The sequence below is a fragment of the Trichosurus vulpecula genome, chromosome 5 (genome assembly GCF_011100635.1).
Source record: "Trichosurus vulpecula isolate mTriVul1 chromosome 5, mTriVul1.pri, whole genome shotgun sequence".
NCBI classification, from domain to species: Eukaryota; Metazoa; Chordata; class Mammalia; order Diprotodontia; family Phalangeridae; genus Trichosurus; species Trichosurus vulpecula.
In genome coordinates, this window is record NC_050577.1 from 105,525,592 (window position 1) to 105,547,548 (window position 21,957).

The 21,957-nt window shown below is 40.3% G+C and overlaps 1 protein-coding gene across 1 annotated transcript; it reads right to left on the reverse strand.

Annotated features, from left to right (window-relative positions):
- Window positions 1-1,007: 1,007 nt before the first annotated feature.
- Window positions 1,008-21,466, reverse strand: SSBP1 (single stranded DNA binding protein 1). Its single transcript, XM_036760318.1, has 7 exons — window positions 21,401-21,466; window positions 18,568-18,634; window positions 14,627-14,687; window positions 11,729-11,869; window positions 9,574-9,661; window positions 5,422-5,510; window positions 1,008-1,159 (listed from the first exon to the last, which is right to left on the reverse strand). The coding sequence occupies exons 2-7, from the start codon at window positions 18,589-18,591 to the stop codon at window positions 1,116-1,118; spliced, it is 447 nt and encodes a 148-aa protein (XP_036616213.1). The 5' UTR covers window positions 18,592-18,634; window positions 21,401-21,466; the 3' UTR covers window positions 1,008-1,115.
- Window positions 21,467-21,957: the final 491 nt, after the last annotated feature.

The following is a 21,957-nucleotide window of genomic DNA, read 5'->3' on the forward strand; positions in this document are numbered from 1 at the left end:
CACTGGAACGATGCTGAAGAAGAGACACATCTTTTCCTAGGAAGCTGTTTTCAGCTCTACTTTATGACGCGGGTTTAAGACAAGTTTACTTAGTATTTTGAGAGCGCTGAAGGGAGTAATATTCGATTTCCATATGAGTGAAGGAAACAAATTCCAGTACTTTAAGGGTTTGAGATGACTTTAATGGCGACACTGGTCATTGTCAAAATATAGCGTGTGGGTGTGAGGGGGGTGTACATTCATATACGTGAATGTGTATGATGAATATAGATTGTTTGTAGCCACATATAAACATACGGATGTATGAATGCTTATTATTGCTCTCATTTGTTTAGTATGTTGTCTCAAAGTAAAAAATAGTAATTGTTAACGAGAAGCACAATGATTGAGGCTCAGGAGCCGCAAAAGTATGAGTACAGCTTCCCCAAAGGTTTCCCCAGAAAAGTTACCCTGAAGATAGTTGTAGCAGCACCCTCCCATCTGAGGACAACGAGGTGAAGGGACAGCCACCTGATATACAAATTAGATAGGGCTGTGATCTACTTGAAAGAGTGAACATGCCAACAAAATGACCAGGTAATTCAAGGGACAGCATTTAGGACTTTCACGACAGTCACTACTAGTAAGTTGCTGTCATCTTGAAGGGACTTCTGTCAGAACATGTCCTAGAGACTCGTTATTCTTGGATGTTTAAAATTTACACTGAGTTAGATGAAGATACAGATGATGTGTTCATTCATGAGAGGCCAGAGCCTCTAGATTTGTTGAGTCACTCACTGGTTTATGGGCAGAAGGGACTCAACTTCACTGCATCTGTTTAGACCTTTCAGACCGCCTTGTACATATAATACAGGCAGAAAGCTGAACTGACTGACACTGCAAATCCAGTAATATGTATGTTCTTTATACTTAAAAAATGTGAACCAGGTTTTAAATAAATAAGATACAAAATAAGTCATCCAAGGGTCACAGCACAAGAGAAAGAAGAAAATGCTTTTTGTTCATTATATATATGCAAAAAATGTAGTTTAATTCTTGTCAAAAGAAATTCCAAAGATTTTACATGATTTCAAAATGAGGATGTCCCAACACTGGCCTTGAATGAGTTGTCCATTTCACTCCTTCTCTTTTATGTAGTCACTCAGAAATATGATATTTTCTGCAAGGAATCCAAAGAGAAAATGGTTATTTTCAGAATTCTATTCTCTATCTACGATAGCTATCATTTACAAAGTACTTTAAAGTGTGCACTTTATGTACAGTCTGTCAATCAGGCCTCACAACCATCCTATGAGGCAAACACTATATCACCTCCATTTTACAAACTAGAAAATGAGACACAGACATTAACTGACCTGTCCGAGATAACACCGCCAGTGACTGCCAGCAACAGGATTCAAACCCAGGTCTTCCTGAATCCAAGTATAGCACTCTATCCATTGTCATACCCCCTCTCATACATATACACTGCTCACTTGGAAGGAGTAAACAGGTCTCCCAAAAGAACTTGGGGAAAACTACTTTGATTGATCAATAACAGTCACTATGTTATTATTCCTCTTCAAAAATGTTTAAAATTGTTGAAGCTGCCTTGTTATCATTTAAAAAGTAGTTACAATCATGGAGAGTTAATGTGCCTTTTTAAAAGAACATCCAACATGTGAAGGGGAGATACAAATCTATACCTCAAGTTAAAAAGTAAAAGCAAACTACGGGAGCTAAAAGCCTCTTCAGTCCGGACTGATTAGGAAAAGGTACCATCATGAAGAACAGTAGGGATACCACCCCACCGTTAAGAGGAAGCAGCTTTTTTAGAGTCCCCTTAGACAAAGAAAGGTGCTAAAAAGTCAGGCTGGGGACTAATATTAGTCCTGAAAAATACTAAAAAAATAGACATCCCTCCTTTTGCAAAAGAGGCAGTAGGGGACCAAAGGCAGAGAATGTTGCAAACGCTGTCACATGCAGAGTTGATTTGCTGCCTTAATTGTTTTTCTCTGTCACAGGGAAAAGCTCAATGGTGGTACACTGGGAAACAACTGGTATAAAACCAAAAGTCATCAATATAACTTAAAAAAAAATAAAAAGCCATGGTAAGAACTCTTTACCTTAAAGAGAAGGGGGTATGGCCCAATTTTCAGTTCTCACTACCAGAAGTAGAAAATCACACTGCCTCCACGTGAAAATCCTCTAGAATAAGTAAGATCACAGTAGAAGCAGGGGAAGCAACTCTAGGGACTAGAGTTCTTGAAATCTCTGACCTGAAACTATGGAGTCAGTTTAAGACTCAAATAATCTGGACTTATGGTGGACTCCCAAGTTGGGTAAAAAATGGACAACACATTACCAGCAGCTGTAGGGGATGGTATGCCCTCAAAGTATTTGTTCTCATTACTTGTCCATATATAAATGAACAAAGTATAGATAATATAGAGAACTAGAAACTCTAATGCAAAGAGTCAAATTTTACCTCATCTATCACCAAGACCTCCTAGGAAAGGATTCGTGACTGCAAATTATCTTTGAAAAGGCCTATTCTATTCAAAAGAAATATTTTTTTGATAAGCATGATTATATAGAGGGAAAAGGGGAGCTGAAACCACTACAAATGCACAGCAAAATTATCAACAAACTTAGACTTTAAAAGACACAAAGAGAAATAGAAGCAATGACAAATAACTAAGAATTCAAGAGTACCTTGATACTATAGGACTTATGTCAGAAACATTAACATCCAAATATGATCTGAGACTGGCGATAAAACACTGAAAATGGCAAAAAGGCTTTTTTAAAACCCATCCTTGGTGGCAAAATAAGGACTAGGACAAATACTTGGGGTGGATGGGATGATGCTAATGGATAACTCTGAGAAGGCTAAACTACTCAATTTTTACTTTGCTTCTGTTTTCTCTTCCAAGGGTATTAACCTTTGAACTGGGAAAGATGGAACAAAAAATGGTTAATAAGGAATGGAAACAGAATATAAGTGATGAGACTATCAGGTAGCAATCTAGCTGCCCTCATTGAGTTCAAGTCACCAAAACCAGACAAATTAAGTGCTACAGTGCTAAAAGAACTGGCAAATATGACTACAAAGACCCTATAGGTGATCTTTAAATCTTTCAAAATAGGTAGGTGCTTTCCAAAGAAATAGAGAAGGGCAATTGTTTCCCCACTTTTTGAAGGTCTTCAAGCATCCTTTGCAGAGGCAGTGGGTACCATGGTGTGGAACATTTCATATCGTATCAGATTTTTTGAGATATACTGATCAGTTTTGCTGAATTAAAAAAAAAATCATTACATGGGATAGCTCTCTGGGAGTATGGAGGGGAGGGGGTAAGGATACAAGGGGAAATTTAGGCATCTTATACTAAATATTAACCTAATTCCCAGCTAACAAACTGCTTCTTGACCCTTGAGTGGAAAAATAAGGCATTAGAGAGTTAACAGGTACTCCAGATTTCCAAAACGTCAGTCACCAGATTTCTTAATTCTTCTGGTCACAATTTATGAAACCACCAAGGTTTGAAGGAAGTACAATTTACATTTGTAGAAAGAGTGACCACAGATAAAATAAATGGATTCTTTGACAGGAATGTCACTTAATGACATAACAGGAAGGGTAGGGTACTTGTTCTTGGACCCCACTTCCAAGATCACATCTTTCCCTAGCCTCAAAACACTACTGCTGACAGTTTTCTCCCCAGCCCAAGGACCCTATGCCTAGCAATAACTCATAAGTGGGCCCCAGTAGGGCAAACTATCTCTCCCTGTTACAAGAAATAGCTGACCTCTGTACAATTTCCCTTGTATGAACAGGACTATCTTCTACCAGCAGAACTATCATGTACTGATTCCCACAGTTACAGTATACAACCCAGAGGTCAAGCTATAGATATCAACTTCAGAAGCTATCTTGTTATAGACATAACAGACCAAAAACACACTCCTTAGGAAACCTCCCCTCACCCGCCCCATTTCCAGTAGTGAATGACACCTGTGACTAAAGTTGCCTGTTATTACCTAATTAGCGTATCTGCCAGATAATCCACTACTTTTCCTATGTAAGCTTTAGTATCATTCCTGTTAGGTTGCAAGTTCTTTAAGGAGATCCGCCCGCCATGTTGGCCTTACAATAACCCTTTGCTAACTTGACTTAAAGAATGCTTGAGTCCATGAATTCATTTCAGATGACCCTCTCCTGTACTTCAGTCCCTCAGGGGTCCCTGAAACCCCAAAGCTGCATCATCCCCTTTCTTGATTTATGTCCTATGGAAATTCATTACACCAAAAAAGCTTTTATAGATTTGATAAATGGTAGTGGAGTTAGTTATACCTATCTTACAGTTAAAAGTGACACTTCAAATAACCTTAGTTCATTTGTCTAAGCTACTAGTAGTGGGGAGGAAAACAAATCTGTAACAGTGAGTCATTTCTAAGGAATGTGAAATTCTAGTTCAAAGAAAAAGGCAAAAAAGGACTGAAACTTCTAGTTGGGGTGGCACACAGGCACTACTTTAAGATATGATCTATGACAAAAGCCCTTAATCAAAGTAGGTCCCAGCGTGATTACTATTTGCAGCCATCAACTGGAGTGGTAGGAGGAAGCAGAGACAGAAAAAATTTCAACTTTAACTCAGTTCTAAGCAGGCAGATAGCATCTAGAAGTCTCAACTGAACTATAAGAAAGAACTTGTGAATTGATCCACCTGAGTTTTCCCAGTATCTCTAGGAAGTGCCTTTTTTAAAAAAATTTAACTACTTCCCTTTATTCCCACCCTCACTCTACCCCTCTCCTGAAAAGTAACCAAAATCAGTGCTGAAAATACACCATAACAGAGAAACTATGCTACCAACTAGTAGTAATGATTCAATTCTATTTTGCTAGAGAGTCAAAGACTTTTCAGAGAGATAGACCTATACCTTAGCTAAAGAGTATCATAAAGTGAAAGACAATTGAGTTCTATGTTCAGCAATTACACACTTAGCGCTTGTCACATTTTAAGATAACACCTTAAAACTTTCCCCCTACCACCACAGAGATGAAATATTCTTACTCAACTTTACAGATGGAGAAACTGAGGCTAAGTCATTTGTTAAAGGTCTTATAGCCATTAAATGTCAGAGCCAGAACCTGAACTCAGGTCTCCAAACTCTAAGACTCTTTGTATTGTATCACATTGTAATTATCCTGAGCTCTTGGTAAATGTGCAAATTCCTCAGCAAACACACACTTGAAATTCTTCTGACCTGACTTTCAAATCACTTAGTATTTAACTGAGTGCCTCATGAAAATACCCCCAAATGCTCAATTCAAAATCCCACAGAACATGCTTTAGCCTTTACAATGCACAAAGAGGGAGGATGATAAAGAGTATCTTTCTCCCCCAAAGGATAAATGTTTTAAAGAAAAAAATTTCTCACCAGCTATGATTGTTGTGGCTTGTCGTCTCACATTGTTTTTATCCACGTATTCACCATAGTCTATTTTCCCTTCCACAAAAATTCGGGCCCTGTTGAAAACACAATGTAAACAAATAAGTGAAACAGCTGATGAATTCCAACATGTGCTTCACATTACAATCTGATTTGGAGAGGTAAAAACACACACACACATACACACAAACATGTGCATACACAAGTATGAAAAAGTCTACTAACATACATAACCACACGTATTACCTATCAAAACACTCATCTCCTCTGATGGTTCCTCACCCAGATCACACCCTCTAACCATAAGTGTCCCAGAGGGTTCTGTCCTGGGCCCTCTTCTCTCCTCCTTCTATACTACTTCACTTGGTGACTTCATCAGTTCCCATGGATTTAACTACCATCATATTTCTGTCCATTTCAGATCTACCTATCCCACCCTAATCTCACTGCAGACCTCCAACTACCTTTCAGACATCTTGAAATGGACGTCCAGTAACTACCTTAAACTCAACGTGTCCAACCGTTAACTCATTATCTTTCCCCCAAACCCTCCCTTCCCCTCTTCTGCAAGGCCCCTCCCCCCACTTAATTTCCCTATTGCTGTTGAGGGTAACACCATCCCCCCAAATCGCTCGCGCTCAAAAGCAAAGAGTTAGACTGGACTTCTTACACTACCTCTCACCTCCCACATCCGATCTGTTGCCGAGGCCTGTCCTTTTCACCTTTGCAAAAGCTGTCAAATATGCCCCCTTTTCTCCTCTGACACTGCCACTACTCTGGTCCAGCCCTTTATCACATGAACTACTGCAATAGCCTGTGGGTCTGTCTGCCTCAAGTCACTCTCCACTCCAATCCATCCTCCACTTATCTACTAAAATGATTTTCCTAAATGGAAGGTCTGATCATGTCTCCCCCAACCCCCATCCTCTGACCATACCCAATAAAATTCAGTGATTTCCTATTGTGAGGGATGGCTGACAGTGAAGTTCCCTCACTGGAACCTCCCTGCTGCACTCTTATGTCTTATCTGTCTCCTTCTGTGTGTGAGAGAGGGGCTACAATGCAGTTCCCACAGGCCCAAGTTTCATTCCTCCAGAAAGCCTTGAGTTAAATTTCCATTTTCCCCAATAAGTTTCTAGTTCTCCAGCATGGGTTGGGGAGCTCAGCATATACAGTTCCTGGTTGCTCCTACTTCCTAGTACACATATGCATCTAGTTACCACACATGGACATGTTTGCTTCTATTGGGTATTAGCTGCCGCATTTAGAATGTACACCCTGAGTACCCAGTCAATGGAGAAAGGGGTAAGAGAGTGGGAGGGGGCACGTGTTAGGACTATAAAAATCTGTTTCTTCCAGCCAGCATTGGCACTCCCTGGCTAACGCTGGTTGAGCAACAAGGGCTGTGACCTTTCTCATGAGAAAGAATAAGACCTTTTCTGATCTCTGATTCAGACTCCAGACTTTTAATTTGGTGATAGTCATCCCACACACTATCACCTCCAGGATCAAATACAAAAAATGCTCTCTTCAGCATTCAAAGACCTTCACAACCTAGCTCCTCCTACCTTTCCAGTCTTCTTCACCTTACTCCCTGCCAGATACTATTTGATCCAGTGACACTGGCCTCCATGCAATTCCACAAACAAGATACTCCATCTCTTGACTCTGGGTATTTTCTGTCTCCAAAGCTTGGCATGCTCTCCCTCCTCACTTCTACCTAGTGCCTTTCCTGGCTTTCTTCAAGTCTCAATGAAAATTATACAGAAAGCCTTTCCCAACTCTTAATTTTAGTGTCTTCCCTCTGATAATTTTCTTATTTGTCCTGTATACAGCTTGTTTGTATGTGGTTTTTTCCTTGTTCTCTCCCCCATTCATTAGTAAGCTCCTTGAGGGGAGGGACTGTATTTTGCCTTTCTGTATACCCAGCACTTAACACAGTGCCTAGCCAATAGCAGGAGCTTAATAAAACTTTATTGTTTGAATAGCTAAGGCTTATTGTCCTCTCTGAAATAAAGCTGCTGGCACTTAAAATGTACCCCAACCCATCAGTATTAAATAAGCTATTTTAAATCTTCTCTAGGTTTTTCACTGTAATATACCATAAACTAAACTAGATAACCTTAAAATTCCCTTTTGAATCCAAATTCTGTAATCAGGATTATAAGGAAGTTACCAAATGACTATTTCAATTTAGTTGTACCCAATTCCATAATAAGTCATGCTTACTACAATCCTCAAAGACAAAGTGATATAAGAACCCTAGGATGACACAGGTGGACAATGTACATAAATCTTTTTGCTAAAAATTCCTTACTCACATGTACATATGCAAATAAAATCCAACAAAAACAAACACAAAAGTTTGGCTAAAGTCAGAGACAACACACAACTATGAAGATGGCTATGAGACAACACAGCCTCTCCCCTACATCCCTAGAATACCTGAATCTGCATAAATTGCTAAATGTGAAAGTAATTCCATGTACATTAACATAACTATATCTGGATGTCCATTAGAATGTAACCTCCTTATAGGTAAGGACTGCCTTATTCGTTGTACTTTGAAGCCCAGAGCTTAGTATAGATCCTGCCCTTAGAGGGTGCTTAACTTGTTCACTGATTGTTTCAGTCAAGTGCAAATACATACTACTCTTGCTATGAATTTGAGTTTTCTCTTAAAAAGGAGTTTGCCTTAGTATAAAAAAAATTATCTGTTCTTGAGATGTGAAAAATATTTCCTTGGGATGTTAGCAAATAAACAAATATTTACTGAAACATAATTATGTTTCATTTTCTTTTTTTTTCTTTCCAGGTTCACGACATCCTTTGTACTATTACGGAAGTTTTTAATGCATTTTATGTTCTGGTTCCCAATTAAATCACAACCTTCACACTGGGAGAGACTAACTTGTTCAATTTTGTATCCTAATACAGAGAAGATCTTCAAGTATTTGTTGTGAAAGCCATTTTCCATCTGGTCAAGGGAAGTTTTCAAAAGAAATTCAAATCATCAGCAACCATATGAAAAATTCTCTAAATAATTAATTAGAGAAAGGAAAATTAAAACAACTCTAAGGTATCACTTTATGCTCGTTAAGTTGTCAAAGATGCTTGAAGTTTTTGAGGGTGACAGTGGGGTTAGACCTCTGATTTCACTGCTAAAGGGTAAGTACCAGTGTGGAAATTCTCTCCACAACTAAAGATTAGCAACTCATGCATAATTATAGTCTTGGAGAGTAACCCGGGGCCCTAAGAAGTTAAATGACTTGACCACATTCACACAGATGTGTCAGAGAAGGATCTGAATCCAGATCTTCTTGACTTGAAGCTAAGCCTAATAGTCACAATATCTTGCTACTGTCATTCAACAATGATAGAAACAGTCAATGTTGGAGAACTGTGGGAAAAGTCACGTTAATACATAACTATTTGAGCCGCAAATTGGTCCAACTATTCCAGAAAATAATTTGGAATTATATAAAAGTAAACTATCCATACCCTTTGATCCAGTGGTCCCACTATTAGGTTTATGTGCCAAGGAAGTCAATGACATCAAGAAGTACCCCCTGAGTACCAAGATATTCATAAAAGTACTATTTATAGTAACAAAAATCTGGAAATAAATTAAATGCCCTACAAATGAGAAATGGCTGAGCTCTGTGTGTATGTGTGTGTGTATGTACATACACATATTATTTTGAACAGAAATATGAAGAACTCAGAAAAACAGAGAAAGACAGTATATTAAGTGATGCAGAAAGAAGCAGAACCAAAATAATATATGCAATGACAAAAATTATAAATGGAGACAATAGTAAAAGACAAGAGATCTCAGGTCAAATAGGAAGCACGGTTTTGGTTCCAAGCTAACCATACTTTCTACTAAGAAAAGGCAATGTACAAGGTTGAAGAGAGGAAAGTTATATCACTGGGCAGTTTTGCTTAGCTTTTTTATAGGATTTATGCCTCAAAATAAGATACATCAACAAAAAATTATGGGATGACCTCAGCCCTGAAGACTATAAACTCTTTTTCTTCAACTACATGATTCCTACAATCTCCTTGAAGTAAGATGTTTTTGTCCTCCACTCTAGAAGGCATTTAATCCTTCCCATAGGTCCTCCTTTCTTTACTTACCCTTTTTTCACATACTGATAGGCCAGATCCCTCAGGCCTGGTCTGAAAACTGATATTCTGTGCCATGTGGTCCTTTGGCTGATGTCACCTAAATTACAAAGAGGGGTAGAAATATTAGCAGACACCACACAAAGTAGGATCAGTGCAATTATTCCTCACAGAACAAAAAGAAAAGGTTCTTTTTAGATCCTGATGCCTAAGATGATAGCACAGACTAGGTCCAAATTCCTGAATCTTACTGGCAACATAGTGCAAGTACAGTAAAATTATTTAACTATTAAATTTTCGAGATGTTCAGGTGAGTGGCATTGATGAAGTGCAAAAGACTATAAAAAGGCAAGCAACTAACCTAAGATAAATTAAAAACAACTTAAGTTTAAACAAAACAGTGTTTTTATCTTGATTCAATAATTCAAGCACTAATTTTTTTGTTTTATATGAGCCCTCCACCAATCTGGACAAAACTTCTCTCAGCAGACAATTGTCATGAACTGTTTTGGACAAAAGAAATGATTACCTGGTGGTAAATTGTAATGATAAGTTGCTCTGAACCTAAAAAACTGTTCTCAGTGGTATTTAAAATTTTTTGACTTCACACCACCATCAGTCAATTTTTGAGCACATAGCTGCTTATGTACATATTTATTCATAAATTATGTAATATACCTACTGTATTAATGTCATGTATATTATAAAATATGTCCAAAATAGCCATTTTAAAAGGTAAAGCTGAAATAATATTCTTAAAACTTCTTTTCCTTTTTAATACTACAAAAAAGTTTTTGATTTCACCAAAAAAAAAATCATTTCAGTGAAAGCAATGTGAACATACTATTATTTTTTATCTTGGTTTAGCACTTTGTGATTACGGTGATTCAAAAAACCTGTCAGGTTTATTTCTAGTTGCATTCAATGGCTATTATAGCAAAACTTGAAAAAATAAGGCGATCCAAGTATGTGCAACATTGGTCAAGCGTCGAAATTGGGCTACTTTAAAATTTTTTTTCCTTTTTTAATGAACAGAAACGTAATCTCTCCTTTCTATTGAAAAAAATAGGAAAACAAAATCCTTTTAACATATGCCTTCTTCATTTGCTTCCAAACTGTCTGGTGGGTTTGAAATGAGTGTGATGGGGCAGCCTTTGGTACAATGTTACAGATCTGAAAGAATTCTGCAAGCCTCAAACCCACTGCCACAGCCCGATTCTTGCTGCTGCTGCTGGTTTCCACTCTTGCTAATTATCTATGGCTGAGCCCCTCCTTGTTGAGAGGGGGAGGAGGGTTTTAACAGCTGGGTAGCAGGAAATCCATGTGCCTGGACATCATTCATACAGAGTGGCAGCAGGGCCTCAAGGGAGCCAAGCAGCAAATGACTGGCCACTGCCTTCATGGAGAGAAAGGAGGAAAGAGGATGAAGCTAGGCTAGATTAAGGATGGACTGCCTGACCACTGACCAGGGGAGAAACAAGTATAGTAGACCATCCTACGCAGCAGCCCATCATGTGCATAGGAAGAGGGAGAGAGCAGCAGAGGCAGGCAGCTTGCTAAATAACTGGGCTGCTCTCCTTGGTTCTCGTGCTTTCTTTGTGCATCCCAAAAGATCATACAACTTTGGAAATCAGTGCTTTAGAGGATGTATGTACAGTACATTGCCAGGAATAGAGTAGGTTAAAAAAGAAGTCACTGAGGTCACTGAGGCATCTTTTCAAAAAATGTACAGAGAACAAAAGGCCAGGAAGAAACACAGGCAAACAGAACAGCTTTAAAAAACATGTTGAACTTAAAGAAATGCAAGCGGTACACAAAAGAAATTTGCATTTTTATGTACAATCTTCTTTTTTTGTTATCCTATGTGTATGGAAAAGCCCATTTAGTCTTTATTCAAGTCAGAATAAAAAAATACACACAAGTTGTCTCTATAAGAAAAGTATTATACAATGTGTCTTAAGGAAGTCACTGTAAAAAAATGGTATAAAATTGGGAGTCACCTTTGAAAAGAACCAGGATCTTCAGTTTACTTACAAAAGATTACAATGTACAAATAAGAAAGAAGGGTGTCTTATAAATAAGATGTAAACTCCCATAAAAATCCTATCTATCATCAAATATCCATTAATAAATATATTTGCTTCACCCAAAAGTCTTTAAAACTTACCCTGCTGGGATGTCTCACTTTCCCCTGATCGCCACATCTCATTTGTGGCCAAAGAAAAGATTGTGACTGGATTTTTTCCTTCCGACTGTCTCAGGACAGGATCCTGACCCACTCTTCCAAGTAACTGGACACGATTAAGAGCTGAAATAAAAAATAAAGATAAATGTACAACTGAAAAACAAAAACTTGGGGGAAATACCCCAAAGCACAACAGCAAACTAAGTCTCACTATACTTTAACTGGGGGAACGGGAAGGGAACCATATGCCATACACAGTGCTAAGAGCTTTACAAATATTATCTCACTGGATCCTCACAAAAATCCTAAAAGGTAGGTGCTATTATGATCCCCATTTTATATTTGAAGTAACTGAAGAAGACAGAGGTTAAGATTTGTCTTGCCCAGGGTCACGAAGCTTGTCAAGTGTCTAAAGCCACATCTGAACTCAGGTCTTCCTGACTCCAGGTCTTGCCCTCTATCCACTTCACCACTCCAAAATGGAAGGTGAGGGAAAGTAAGTCAGACCAATGCTGAGACCAGTGGAGAGAAGTCTCTGACTTCAGAAGAACACTGATTATTGGTACCGGAATAAAGCCTCAGAGGCAGCTTTTATTACCTAGAAAGTGGACCTAGAAATGAAGGGATAAACTTAAAAAAAAAAACATATTTACACACAATTGCAGAACTGCAATAACATCACAGTGGCAAGGTCAAATTGCAGCCAAGGGGTTTGTTTCAATGACAAAAGGGAAAGAAGGTAGACTTTTGCTGATTACATAGGAAACAAAATATAATTTAAAAAAATATATAATTTCTAGGATACATCCTGGGTACATATTGAGCTCAGTGTCCCACACCTCCCACATCTATAAAATGCAGAATAAATTATGTTCACAATAATGGCCATGAGTTTGTAAAAAGTTAAACATACTTTGTTTAATAAGGCAAAAAGAAAAGTTAGTTATCTATAAAACCATGCTGGGTAACAGAGGAATTCCTAAAATTATTTTCTTTTCCCACTTGCCATGTTTCCTATAAAATAAGATTTCACAGGAGCCAGAAAGGATCAGAGAAATCATCCAGTCCAATCTCCTCCTTTTACAAATAAGGAAACATGGGGCAGCTAGGTGTTATAGTGAGCAGAGCAACAGCCCTGAGTTCAAATCAAACCTCAGACACTTGACACACTTACTAGCTGTGTGACCTTGGGCAAGTCACTTAACCCTAATTGCCATGCCTTTCCCTCTCCAAAAAAAAAAAAATACAAATAAGGAAACAGAACCAGAGTGAAGTTCTTGCCCACGATCACACAAGTAGTAAATGGCTAAGTTAGGATCTGTACCCAGGACCGCTGATTTCAAATCCAATCATCTCCTCTGGCACCACTCCATCACTAACTTAAGCTAGAAATGTGGAGACCATAAGCAAAAATTTCTGAAAATCTGCCCTACTTCTACAAAGCAACCTCTTATTCCTCTACCTAATGTTATAACTTAAGATTTCAGAACCCTCAAGCCAAGGAAGTAAAGGACATTTGAAATCTTGTTAATGTCACCATTAAGACAAGGTGGAATGAGACCAAAGGATGCCCATCAGCCTGCCCTCACCCAGCACAGGTTCTACAGGACTTCAGCTACAGGAAAGAAGCCTCGTGACTGACACAAGTACTAGGGAGAATTGTGACAAGGAGTTCATGCTGGAAAATAGAGGGAGAGGAGAAGGTAGATAGTCCACTGCTATCTGAAGTTCAGCTTAATTTGAACATGTTCACTTTCTCCCTGAAAATGCTGGAAGGCATGCACATGCCAAAAGCCTCCAATCACACATCCTCTTCAAAACCATATCCATTTGAAATGCACTGCAGTACATCACAGTGTCAGTCTCCTTCCCTGGAACTTTTTAAATGTTTAAAATGTTAAGCATTTTAAATGCTCATGAACTTCAGGGAGAGTGGCATGTAGATGGCCATCTTTTCATCTTGTTCCTCTTCTCCCCATCCCTAAAGATGCTAGTATTTCAAATGCTTCCTAGAAGCTATAGTCCAATGAGAAGCAACTGATTACAATATAGTCTATAGTTGATTATGATTTCCCTGTTGAGAATCCCTATGTGAGGTTAAGTTCAACATCAAGGAAAAGCCTAATTAGAGGCAAAGTAGGAAGGCAGATACTTGATAAGCACCTGGGCAAATGCCTGAACTACTATTCCAACACCACCACCTCTCAAGGACCTCCATCCCCGTCCTACTCCTCTTTGACTTGTGAAGAAGGAAAATGGAAGAGTAAATATCCTCTCTTCAAGGCACGTTCAGCTTTATGTACCCCTTTTCCTTTTCCTTCTCCTCTAAAGTTCAGACTTTTCACGGAGCTTGAACTCTAAAACTGATCACACTCAGTAGAGGAGTAGGAAGTTGCTTGGCAGAAAAAGAGCAGACTCTTAGAAATGTCTACTGAGGTGGCCCATCCTACCTTAGCTAGTGACAAAACAGTGGCAGAGCTGATCCCTGGATTGGAATCAAAGGTCCTGGGCTTAAGCTTGGCTCTGCCTCTTACTCTGTGTCATGTTCAGCAAGTCACTTCACCTTGCTGGACCTATTTCCTCATCTATAAAATGAAGGGTTTGGACCAGATGCTCTCTAAGGGCCATTCTGGCTAGAAATCTATTCCCCAGTGAATGGGATCATTGGTTCAGGCACAAAACCTAAGTCAATGAAAGAATTCCTATGTCATTTGTCACAGACAAATAAATTAACAGGTAAATTTAAGGTTACATATGTCTTCACACACATACATAAACACATGCTATGTGTTACATATGTTAAATACATATAACTTAATTTAAGCTTAATTTAATTTAACCCTTAATTTAAACTTACAACCTTAGCTATCAGCTACTTACATCGTTCCAGAGCTAAACTGGTACTTCCTTCAGAGTAATGTCTTGCAAATCGACCAAGTACCTAAACAGGAAGAAACAATAAGATAGCTTTAATTTCCAGAAAGGACAAACAAAACAAGTAGCAAAGAAAAGAGAATATTTGCTAACCAAGTGATTTTTTTAAATAAACAATAAGCTATTTTAAACTCAAAAAACAATTATCTATAAAATTTAAAGAAAATATTTGCTAGCTGAAAAAATTATTCAGTGGAATTTTCAAAATAAGTCTTCATTACACATTCAAAGGCACCCTCTTCATCACAAAAAGACAAAATCTTCTCTCTCTCCAAGGGCATAACAGAGACTATCTCCATCACAAGACCCTGTTAAACACTTAAAATGTCCCTAAGAATGAAAAAGAATAAGACAGACCTTGACTCTGTCCAGTTCCTTTCTGGATTCCCATGTGGTCAGAGTTCTTTTTAGGTCGCATGGCTAAGCTAACATTGGCACAACATGCAGGGTGGAAACATCACAGTAGCCTCATATACAAACTGTATTTCAGTTTCACCATTTGCCAGGAAAAATATATATATAGGCCCCCTAAAATAAACAATCCCAGGAGAGATGGACATCATTCATACCTGAATGTAAACTACTTTAATCAGATGCACAGCTGTGGCTGAGTGCTTAAAGACACACAAGAAACAGAATTCTGAAGGGGAAAGGGAGAGGGCAGGGCAAGGAACAGAAATTTCAGAAAGGGTAAGGAGAGAACCATTTAGTCAGCTAGAAGTTAGCGCAAGGAGACCAAGAGCCTGGACAACTGGTAGCACAATGAATTTGGTACTGGGCCTAGAGTCAGCAAGACAAGTTCAAATCCAACCTTAGACACTTTGTAGCTGTCTGAACCTTGGCAAGTCACTTAACCTGTTTGCCTCAGTTTCCTCAACTGTAAAATGAGGATAATAAAAGCACCTACTATGCAGGACTATTGTGAGGTTTAAATGAGATAATTGTAAAAAGTGCTTAGCACAGTGCCCAGTACATAACAGGCACTTAATGAATGTTTTTTCCTTCCCCTCCCCTCCCCCAGGGTAAGGCTAAAGGAAGCAGGTGGTAGGAAAGGGGACAGGCAACAAAGATAAACCAGCAATTTTGCTCCAGGCAGCTAGCACACCACCAGCAAAATCACTGCTGTAAACAGCTGAAGGCTAATCTATCTGGTCTAGTTAAGATGGCCACAAAATTTCTCCCAACTCAAGGCCATACCACAATCCACTTCATGCTCCACTGGCTCCAGAAGGGAAGAAGAGAAAATAGATACTGTTATGATTCTCCTCCTCCCTTTTCTCTCTATTACTATCATCTGTATGTACTTTGCACAGAATACAAGACACAGGAGCTGATGAAAAATTTAGATAAGACATCCCCTGTACTTAATGAGTTCAGGCTTTATGATAGTCTTGGGACTGCTCTACTTCCACGACACTAGAATATATCCCAATATATGCTTAAGGTACATTATATCAGCACAAATGACCAAATGCACAAATCCAAATTTTAAAAAAGAGCTATAGATAAGTGATATGGCGAGTATTCTACTGGGTCAAAAGTTAAAACACATGCACAATGCTTGGATCCTGATCTTTGATTTGCCAAAGTCTAATTTTCAAACCACTACAGTCCTCAAAAGTTCTCAGGTATTCTGCCAGCAGATTCAAAATCCAAGTCACCCTACCCTCTCAAGACAATAGAGTTCTTTTTTTAATTAAATTTCCACTTCAGAATGGACATTAAACAACATACAACTGGAATGACAGTGATCAATCAGGCAAAAGTCCAAGACTTTTTTGGGCCTTCAGCAAGTGTGAACATTTAAGAGAAATAATGTAAGGCAGAACTTTGCTGTGTTATAGATCCCTCTGGCAAGCTGGAGAAACCTATGGAATCTCCAGAATAATGTTTTTAAATAATTGAAAGAAATGCTAAATTTCAGTCAGAGGAAATAGTGAAAATAAAAATGTAATTTTTCTCCCTTAAAATCTATCTGCAAAGTGCAGTCTCTTTAAGCCATTTTCATATGCAATAGTTGATAAAAAGAGCAGAAAAAGTATTTGCTCTAAAAGATTTATATTGACTATCAAGTGAAGTTGCTTATTGCTACTGTTAGGGATGAATATTTTGCTGTCTAATATGAGTAGAAAATGAACATTGTTTTATATATATAAACTGCTAAAATAAGTATATGAAAATACTGCTTTCAGAAAGGATTTTGGACAGTTTTGGACAGAAGATCTATGGCTTGGATTCCAGGACTTAGAACTCTTTGTTAACAGTGTGGAGGGACGTCTTGTTTGTGTGGAAACAACTTAATATAAAGACTGAAAGATCTATTATTTATGAAAAGCCAGAAAAATGTGAGTGCAAAGAAAGTTTCAAAGGTATCAAAGACATAGACTGCTTTGCTGAAGACTTAAAGGTACCTCATCATATCTATACATACGTGATTTATGATTAAAGAGTTCAAAACTAAGATAATGAGAAATCATATAAACATATGACTGAAAAAGGCCTGTCAACTTGACTAGCAAAGTCGTAACTTTTTCAGTAAAAGGTGAGTCACTGAGAGTCAGGAGACTCTCATTTAAAACACCAGTACAATGAAGACAAGAGAGAGCAGAAGCAGGTGAGAGGAACTGAAGAAAGACTCGGGAGCCAAGCTGAGAGGTTCAGCTGCAGACTCAAACAGTCAGCAGAGAAGCTTCCACAGAACTCAGGACCAGCCAGAGAGTAATGACATCACTGTACAGGAGCTCCAGGCACAGCTTTTGCCCTTCAGCTCCATCTACAACTCAATAAAGGTAAAGTGTTTCCTATGGGCTTTGCTCTCTGGAGCTGGTTTAAGCTGGTTTAAGAAGGGAAGTTGAACTGTGGCTGTGTGGGCACAAAACAGGTTCTGGCTGGAGAGCACAGGTTCTGATTGCACAGCACTGCATCCTTGTCCTGACTGCGCCGGCCCTAGAGCAGGGCTTCTTAAACTGTAGGTCGTGACCCCATACGGGGTCTACTAGAAGTAGGTACTTTGATGATCTTTGCAGCTGTCTGCCTACTATTCACGTGCAAAGCTAGCCCTTGCCAAGGGTGAAGAAAAAGTCCGCCTAGTTGTTTTCCAGTCAAGGACATGCCCCAGCTGAACAGTGTGAGCATCAGAAGTGAAGCTCATTAGCAGAGAAGCAGTTCCACATAATACAAATGTTCCTGAATGGACCCATGACACCAACCCTGCAGCCTACTGCACAGCTTCACCAATTACTGGTTTCTTTCCAACACGTTTCTCTTCTAGGCTGCTCCCTGTGCCCACTCTTCATCACACCTAAACACACTGGTGGAAGAGTGTGACTTGATAGTTATTTCTTTAGCCTTGCCACTAAGCAAAAGGCTATGTTTCAGATCCACAAGTGTCTTTATTGAAGAAGGCTATACAGATAGAAAACATGCTGGATGCTCAAGAGCTAGAGTAGTGAGGAAGAGGAAGCCCCTAGGACTCTGAGAAGTTCGAGTATAACCATGTGGTAGTGGTCTGTCTTTGGTAACTTAGACCAGAGAGTCTGAGCATAGGTTGGGAGAGCCAGTCAAATTCAGAGAGAAATAGAGTTTATTTACACACCTAAGTGAAAGGTGAGAGACCCCCAAGTCATGCACAATGTAGATGATGACTATAGTACCCCAGCAGCACCCAATTTGTTTTGTCACATTCTGAGGGCATTGGTAGAGATCGAAGATTACTCCTTGTCACTACATCTCCATGGTCCCCCCACTGAGGGGTCCCTGGACCTCAGGTTAAAAACTCGTGGTCTAAGAAAGGTTTTTGCCCCACCAAAGTGATGGTTTAAAAGTACTCAAACTTTTAAAACATTTCAGATAGCAAATGATCCCATTTGGGATGGGAAGAAAGTTACCTGTAAAACAGGTCTTCGAAACATGGCTTATGTTTTCTTTTCTTCTTAGCCGGTTTAGAGTTTCTTCCTAAAGAATAAAAAACTGAGTTATATGTTGCTCTCTATGCCAACTAAAACAGTTTTAAAGTCTGGCTTCCAGAGGATACGTGTGTATTCAAGCTGACACCAAAAGTCCTCACAAATAGGGCAAAGGGTTGCTGATTTGCATTTTAAACTAAAATAAGTCTGAAGGCTTCAGAAATTATTTCATACTGTAAACCAGCACTTCTTAAACTGTGGGTCACGAGTCCATATGGGGGTCACAAAAAATCTGGCAACAGTGAAAGGTTTGTGAATGAGCAATAACCAAAAATTAATTAAAAATCAAAAGCGTAATGAATCGGAGGTGTTTCTGGCAGTGCTTGTCCACGCTGTACCTTGCAACTTCAGTGCAGCCTTGGTTCTGAACACAAAGTATGCACACTTTGCACTGCAAGTGCCCTCAGGCCACAAAACTCCAACAAATCCAGTAGAAATGCAAAGCAGAAGCCCTGCTGTAAACCTCACTATAACAATTATGGCTCTGATATATGGATAGTCTGTCCATACAGGATATTCCAGTCCCATCCTCACAGCTAGCAGACTAGAATAGCCTCAATGCCTTCACCACCATACCATCCACTCACTTCTAAACCCCTTTCAATTTGTTTTCTGGTTTCACTCTACTCAAACTGCTCTCAACCTGCAATCTCTTAACTGCTAACCCAATGGCCTTGCCTCAGTATTCATCCTCCTGGACTTCTCTGCAGCTTAGAGGACTTTGTGGAGCTGTGGAAAAAAGACAAAAGTGAAATGGCCTCTGCCCTCAAGGATCTTACATTCTAATGAAAGAAGGCAGAAAGTATTTTTAGGATATATACAAAATAATTCAAGGTAGTTTGGGAGCGGCATACATTTCCAGAGGGGGAGGAGAGATAAGGAGAGTTTCACTCTGAGACACTGCTCTCTTCTGGTCTTCCTCCTACTAGTCTGATCTTCTTTATTGGATCATCCACCTTCTTTCCCTAATTGTCAGTTCAATTAAGCAGAAGACTTCCGAATTGGAAGAGAAAGGAATGGGAGACAGACATGACTATCTTCAAATATTTAAAGGAATATCATATAGAAAAGGAACTGGACTCTTTGTTTATCCCCAGATGGCAGAACGAGAAGCAATGGTCAGAAGATGTAAAAGATAAGTTTGGGCTTGGGTAAAGAAAAACTATTAGAGTCATCCAGAAGTGGGATGGGCTGGGGATTAGGAATATAGTGGGTTCCTACTCAATGGAGGTCTTCAAGCGAATTTATGTGCCTGACACACATAACAGGTCCTAAATAAATGCTTAGTAAATTAAATTGCCACCTACATATCCAGCCATAATACCTCTTTTGAATGCCAGTACTTATATACCATTTATATATCTAGGCCTCCCTGTGGTATCTCAATGTATCTAAAACAAAACTGATGCTCTGCCTCCTTCTAAACAGGATCTTCCTTCAAACTCCCCAGTTTTAACCTGTTATCCTTGATTCTATTCTCTTTATCCAATACAACATTCAGTAAGTTGCCATGTCTAATCAATTTGTCCTCCACTTTGACCTTCCCCATCTCTCCACTCAATCACCCTGTGTAGTTCAAGCCTTCTCTCATGTTTTACTATCTTTTAATTGGTCTCCCTGCTTCTATTCCCCTTTTTCTCCAATCTCCCCCCAGGCAACTGCAAAAAAAAAAAATCTTTCTATGAATCTGACGGTTATCGCAGTGCTCAGAAACCTTCAGTGAATGGCTCAGGCCTCCAGAATTATATGCTCCTCAACTTCACCTCTTCCCTCCACAATGTGCCTCCAATTTCCCTTTCCAGCCTTACGTCTCACTACTCCCCTTCGACAATGCTGACGTTCCGGTCAAAGCGGCCTACCAGCCATCTCCCCAACCTGACATTCTAAGTTCCCAAGCCCTCCTACAGTGGAAGGCAGGCCTATCAAGCTTCGTTCTCAGAATCCTTCCTTCAGTTCGCAGCTCGGGTACCAGCTCCTCCAAGGCTGATGTAAATTCCTTGGGGGTGGGCACCATCTTCATTTCTTGTCTTTGTAACTGTAAGGCCTGATTCACCGGTACACTGGGTGTGCAATGATGTTTGTTACACCAAAAGTAAGGACTAGAGAGGTTGGGGGGAGGGGAGAGGGTAATTATTACATCTGTCAAATTCACATCCCCACCCCATCCACCATCGGAGATATCCACACCACCGGACAAAGGAGAAGACACAGAAGCAGGTCGCTGATTTTAGAGCAGGGTACTTCGGTGGTCATCTAGTCCAATACCCTCATCGTACTGCTGAGCAAAGTGGTGTGGGGAGGGCCCTGGCTATGGTGTCAGGGGCCCCAGATTCAAACCCAGGTTCTGCCACTTTTTGACGTGGGACCTTGAGCAAGTCACTTAACCACTCTCGGTGGCTGTGGTTTCAACTGCAAACCAAGGGCGGCGCGGGGCAAGACGGCTTCAAAGCCCTCACAGGCCTGAAACTACAGCAGTGCCGGGATTCGAACGTGCCCCAGTCACACTTCCGCTACGTCACGTGAACGGAAGAACTACGTCCCCTCCTGCTCCCCCTCCCCCTTCTTCATCATTATCCCCGCACGCGGTGGGATTGTCGCATATGTCCACTAGCACTCGCTCCCGAGACCACGCGCGGGCGTTTTGCCCACGGGTTGGGCCGCAGGGGAGAGAAGGGCGGCAGCGCGAGAAGCCGCCCCGGATCACCCCGCCCCGCTCTCCGCCCCGTTCCCTTCCTTCTTCTCTCCCCGCCTTTACCTAACGCGGAGGCCGGCGAGCGGCTCAGAGCCTGGTAGATGAGGACCCAGTAGATGTAACGTGCCGGAAGCGGAAGTAGTGCCGCCGCCGCCGCCCCGCGACCACAGAGGCGCCGGGGCCGGCGCCCCCCTGCGGCTAGGAGGGTCGGACGCAGCGCCTCTGCGCAGGCCCCGAGATCCTGGAAACAGGTTCTGCGGTGTGCTTGCTCGCTCTTCTCCCCCTCGTCCTTTCTTCCGGGTCCTCCAGACCAAACCGTGGCTCGTTTCCCAGGCTGTCGCCACTCTTCTTCCTGCGTCGTCCCAATTCCTTTCAATTCAATTAATATTTATTTACTTCTACTATGGGCCGGACTTTTCGTTTAACCGCTGGGGCTACAATTAAGAAAAAGTTCCTCCCCTCGGGGAGCTTACATTCTAATGGGGGAGGCCCCCAAGACTCCCTCCTCCTGTACCTGCTTGGCGCGTACCCAGTCTGTAAGCCTTCATTCGTCCATCAGCCCGTGTTCCCAGGAATGTCTGCTAAGGCTCAGCTCAAATACCCACCTTTCTTGCTTTCTG

Coding starts and splice junctions, on each gene's coding strand:
- SSBP1 (XM_036760318.1), bottom strand. CDS start 18,591: ATGTTTCGAAGACCTGTTTTACAG. Junction 11,870..14,626: donor CAGTTTAGCTCTGGAACGAT/GTAAGTAGCTGA, acceptor TTTTTATTTCAG/CTCTTAATCGTGTCCAGTTA. Junction 9,662..11,728: donor AAGTGAGACATCCCAGCAGG/GTAAGTTTTAAA, acceptor TTTGTAATTTAG/GTGACATCAGCCAAAGGACC.